Source organism: Choloepus didactylus, chromosome 6 (assembly GCF_015220235.1).
Source record: "Choloepus didactylus isolate mChoDid1 chromosome 6, mChoDid1.pri, whole genome shotgun sequence".
Taxonomy (NCBI): domain Eukaryota; kingdom Metazoa; phylum Chordata; class Mammalia; order Pilosa; family Megalonychidae; genus Choloepus; species Choloepus didactylus.
Window position 1 is genome coordinate 25,980,946 of NC_051312.1, and position 5,746 is coordinate 25,986,691.

General features: G+C 35.1%; 1 protein-coding gene across 1 annotated transcript; it reads right to left on the reverse strand.

Moving 5' to 3' along the window:
- Positions 1–1,791: 1,791 nt before the first annotated feature.
- On the reverse strand, positions 1,792–2,726 carry LOC119537637 (olfactory receptor 5M9-like). Its single transcript, XM_037840172.1, is given in 2 exon segments — positions 1,792–2,655; positions 2,658–2,726. Coding segments are annotated over 2 exon segments (933 nt in total).
- Positions 2,727–5,746: the final 3,020 nt, after the last annotated feature.

Here is a 5,746-nt window from a genome sequence, read left to right on the forward strand (position 1 = left end):
ATGGGAAGTACATACGTGAGTTATAGTGGATGTTCAAGGATGTGTGCAGCTAACTCTCATACATTCAGAAGACAGAGAAATATATGATGAATGATAGATAGGGAGGGAGGGAGGGAAAGAAAGAATGATGTGACAGCATGTTAAAGTTGGTGGATTAAGCTATTGGGGGAGGGGGGTCAGGGTATGATGGAATTCTGTGTATGGGGCTAGTATTGTTTTTGCAACTATTCATGTAACTTTGAATTTATTTCAAAATAAAATAATATATATAAAAAAAGAATATAATGTCAGTCTCTGTGAAGGCAGCTGTTGCTTGAGCAGTTCTACTTTATGTACAGTAATTGAAACTACTCTTTTGAAGCAAATGCAGGAGTTTCAAAAACACAAAAAAGATGTTATCATAACTTCCAAAACCCACAAATAGTACTCTTTCCTCCTGCTATCAGAATCTAGAGTTGTGAAAGGATACTCCCCCATCCACCTTTCCTAAGTTCTAATCTGTTAGTATATTAATATAAGTAACAATATTTATGTATTTTTTTCTCTGATGATTTTTTTCATATTTGTTTGTTGTTTGTTTCCAACATTTAATTTTGAAAATTATTAAACATACAGGAGTTGAAATAATTGTGCTAATGAACACTCATCTATCTCTTAACCTAGCTTCTACAGTGAACACTGTGTATCCTTGCTTTATTATATATATATTCATTTCCCCATCCCTCCCTATCCATTTTTTATACATCTCAAAGTAAGTTGTAGATGTCAGAACACTTTTCCCCTAAACACCCAGCATGCATATAATTATGTGTTTTGAATGAGACTATGTTAACAGTGGCAGTATTACCATATGCTACTTCTCAGGATCTTCTTGAACATATTCAACTGCAAACTCATTTTAATTGTATTAGTACTCAACCCAGAATAAACTACTCTATCAGGAATCACTTTTACCTTCCATTTGCTGTTACACTGATAAATTAGCAAGAATAACACAGGGTAGATAATATTATGTTCTGCCTTTAGCAAGAATGGGATGTAGAATAAGTAGACTACAGATGCACCAATAAAGATTAATTGAACAGTGTCATAGATTTTTAGCCAGACCCAAAAGAAATACCACATTGAAACACATTGATCAAGTTAAAACACATGCCCAAGAGCATGTAGTTGAGTTGTGCTTCCTATTTGGTTGCTTCATTCTAGACAATGATAGCTTGATTTAAGTTGCTAAATGTTGATTCTGAAACTTAATATTACTAAGAAGTAGCTGGAATCAAACAACATTTTCAAATCAAATTATTAACCAAGGGTTTAATGGAATAGCATTTATATGGCCAAATTTCAGGCTTTACATTCAGAAAATTCATATTCATTCATCTTTTGATTATGATGAGTAGTAAAGCCTTCTGTCAGGGATGTTTCACCCCTTTAACATCAGAAATATACAGCAGAGCACACATGAATGAATAGAGTTGGGTGGGACAGATAATTAGAACATAAATGTTGATTACTATCAAATATTGCACACTGAGGAAATATCTTATGATTGTATGAAGGCACTAGTTTTATTAAAACTATTAAAACAATGTCAGTTTTAATAAAATCATTGCACATATGGAAAAAATATGCCAAGTCTATAGAGTCCATTCCAGGCATAAGGCATCACAGTATTAGAGTGGATCTATTAGTGTAAGCAAGAGTTGCCTATAGAAAGTCTTTTGTGAACAATTTTTATACCTTGTCATTTGCAATATTTACCAAAACAGCAAAAAAATATCTGTTGAAGTTTCACTGCCCCAAGTTAGCCCTGATGATTGCTTTGTTGGCTGCTTCTTTGACATCCTTGTTCCTCAGACTGTAGATCATGGGGTTCAGCATGGGAATCACCGTGGTATAAAATACAGCCACCATTTTCCCCTGCTCCACAGACTCCTCAGTGGCCTGCCTGAGATACATGAATAAGAGGGTCCCGTAAAACATGGTAACAGCTGTTAAGTGGGACCCACAGGTGGAGAAGGCTTTCTTCCTCCCATCAGCAGAGCACATGTGTAGCACAGCTGCTACAATGAGGGTGTAGGAGATGAGGACCACCGAAAGGGAATATGTGAAGTTAATCCCAGCAATGACAATCATTGTGTATTCTTTGATGTGGACTCCCCCACAGGCAATCTTGATGAGAGGGGGGTCTGCACAATAGAAATGGTTGATTTCAAAATTCCCACAGAAGTACAAGCCATATGTCCACAGCGTGCATATAAGGCTAACAGAGAATCCATAGACATAAGGCACAGAGATGAGTTGAACACAGACAGTCCTAGACATTTTGCTGCCATAAAGCAAAGGGTGGCAGATGGCCATGTAGCGATCAAAGGCCATCACTGCCAAGATATAGACCTCCACGAGGACAAGGGCAATGAAAAAGTAACATTGTACCAAACATCCCACATAGGAAATGGTTTTTGTCTCAGATAATAAGTTTTCCAGCATTTTGGGGGTGACATTGGATGAGAACCACACATCTACAAAAGACAAATGACTCAAGAAAAAGTACATGGGGCTCTGAAGCTGGGAACTGATGCAGATCAAAATTATCATACCAATGTTCCCTAACAGAGTGACCAGGTAAACTATGAGGAACACCAAAAAAAAAAGAGAACCTGTAGCTCCTGGTGACTAGTCAACCCCAGTAGAATAAATTCTGTCACATCTGTGAAATTTGGCATCTTTAGCATAGACTGAGCCTGTATTGCCTATGGAGAAAGACAAAACACAAGGAGAATTTTTTGGTTGCTGAAACATTTGAGTCACATTTATCTACATCCTAAATGAAATAACTTAGATAACAATGTAGATTTTGCACAATATTCAAGAGAAAAATAATGCAGGCATAATTGTTTCCTTCAATACATCTTATAGACAACTACCATTTACCTTTTTCCAGATTCTTATCTGAAAAATAGGTAGATAAGATTGATTGCTAACATGTATAGTATTAGAATTAGGCATTTATGTATTTGCTACATTATTACAGTAGGCATACCTTAAAATCACATAGCACAAACATGCCCAAAGTCAGATTGAGAGTTGCAAGACAATGATGAAACCCATTCCAACATATTATTTGATAGAAAAGAAACTTGAGACCCAGAAATGTTAAAATATAAACCCAAGGACAGCCATCTAATTAGCAACACTCCATCAAATACCATTTCTGTGTATCATAATTGCCTCTCTATGTAATCAAAAATGCAAATACATGTGATATTATCCATGCTTGCATGCCTTGGAGGATAAGCTTTCCCTGTATAACTTTATGTGACAGTGGGCATATATGCTGGTCTTACAACATGCTCAGTACAGAAAACTTGGATAACATTTTAAGAAAGAAATTACCTAAAATTCACCACCCTTCCATAGGCGATCACAGTAAACATATTGAGATACTGTCTCCAAACCTTCTTTTAAACAGGTGAAATAATAGTCTATATATACTTTTCTATCTTACTACCATATGAAATTATTAAAAATTATGTACTTTTAGGCAAAAAGGTATTTTATTCTTTTAAGTGCCAAGCATAACACAGTGCCCAGCATGTAGAGTATTCAACAAATGGTATCTGATGAACAACCCAAGTTAATGAATTGACAAATCTTCCGTGAAAGCATTTAATGGAATTTGCTGAGCAGGCCAATCCCAGGCTTGTTCTTTACTCACATAGGACAACTAAATCCACTGGCAGAGAATCACTGATTTTGGGCCTAGGAAGATGAGTGAAATCAGTAAAATTGTATGTGCTATTTAAGGACTACAAGAGATAATGCCATGCAAAATATTTTTGCCCAACCACTGAGGATTTCTTTAAAATTTATTTTACATTTTATTTATAGGCATTATATTTGATTATTTTGGAAGATTCCTGATATTTTTCCCCTAGAACCTCATTTCCCATGTCTTCAATTCATTTTTTTTTCACTCATCATTTTATATATATACTTATTTTATAGTCTGTTGTCTGGACACAGGTCCCCAATCCCTTATCCAAAATCCTTGGGACCAGGTCTAACTCGGAATTGAGAATTCTTCAAATTTTAGGAAGTTGATAGAGTAAATGTACAGTATATTCTGAAACAACACCAGTAGGCTATGGGGAAGCATGTCCTAATCAAATAGTAATATCTTTACAGCAAAACATATGAATAATCACAGTAAATAGGCTGTTTTCTTGAGTGTTTCATAAGTTTTTATGGTACATTTGAGAATCCCTGGTGGCTGGGTTATGAAAACAACCCCTCAAAGGAGTTTTCAGTCCCTTTAACCCCAGTTTATCACTGGTTGGGGATAAATTTTTGGTTGATTTCTCAACATGTAGGGATCCTAGAAAATGCAAATCAATAAATTCCAACTCCAAGATCACTGAGGTACAGGTCTAGCATTCTGAATTTTCAAAGATTATTTTTTGTTATCCAAAGACCAAAGATATAAATAAGTGTCCTTGTTTGGCTCCTGTGTCAGTTTCCATGTTTTTGTTTTCTGTTTTTGTTTTTGTTTTTCCTAGCTGACCCTTTCATTAAGATGGTGCTTTAATGGTCCCATCTTTATGTCTGTGTGGGTATGAGAGGATCTTATTCCCAGCTCTCTGCCTTCCCTGGTCCCAAGCCTTGCCTTTTTCCCTGCAGGATTGATAGCATCCAATCCTGTAGGTTACTGATAAATTCCCAGGAAGCAATAGTGTCAGCTTTTATGTTTACCTCTCTTTCTGTTGCTTCTTGGTTTCTAGTGCCTTGTTTCTGGCAAGGTCACCTTGGCCTTAAATAATGTGTAATAATTTATCCAGCATGTTCTGGTGTTTGTGTACAAGGAGAACTCTATTACCAGACCATACAATCTTTTTTCTTACATATTTGTCTGACATCATACCAAACTATTTTTTCATATGCTTTCAATATTTGAGATTCTGTCTCATATTTTATTTTGCTATGCATTCTTCTGCTTTGCTTGCTACCAGATGCAGGGGTGAAATAAGAGGGAATTAATAGCATAAACTCATTTTGTTTTTATTTGTTTTATTAATAGCATAAACTCATTTTGTTTATTTTAATAGCATAAAATCATTTTATTTGTAAGCTATAAATGTATCAATCATTGAGCATCACTATCAAAATATAACAATAGATAAATATCAAGGTAAAATGGCATTGATGTATTTTATTATCTACAGTGGCTCATTTGAGATCCCACTGGCTTTCAGAACCAATTAATACCTTCCCTAACCATTCAAATCCCAATTTAATGTTACTACAAAGAAAATATCCCCAAACAATATTTTCTCCAGTTGTGTTTTCTCCAAGCATGTCATGAGTGCTTAAGGAAGTTTCTGTAGGATTAATACCATCATGGGAATCTGAGCTCTCCATAATAACAGTGTTTGAGTGCTTAATACATACTGATGTGTAAATGGGCTTTTGTTTATAATTTGTTTCATTAACTTATTCTACAAACATAAAGGACAAAACAATATATCAAATATATTTGTTGGATTTTTCCCAAACTCTTCTAAATTCTGGAAATGTGTGGGTGAACAAGATGTACAAGATTACTGCTATCATCGTAAGTCACTTTTGTTGAAGAGTAATAAACAATTAATAAATGAGATATTTTAGTAGTAGGAAGATTTGTGACAAAAGTTTAGCATGCTAATAAGATTGCAAATAAGGGGGAAAGATGCAGAAAGTGTGGTAAAAG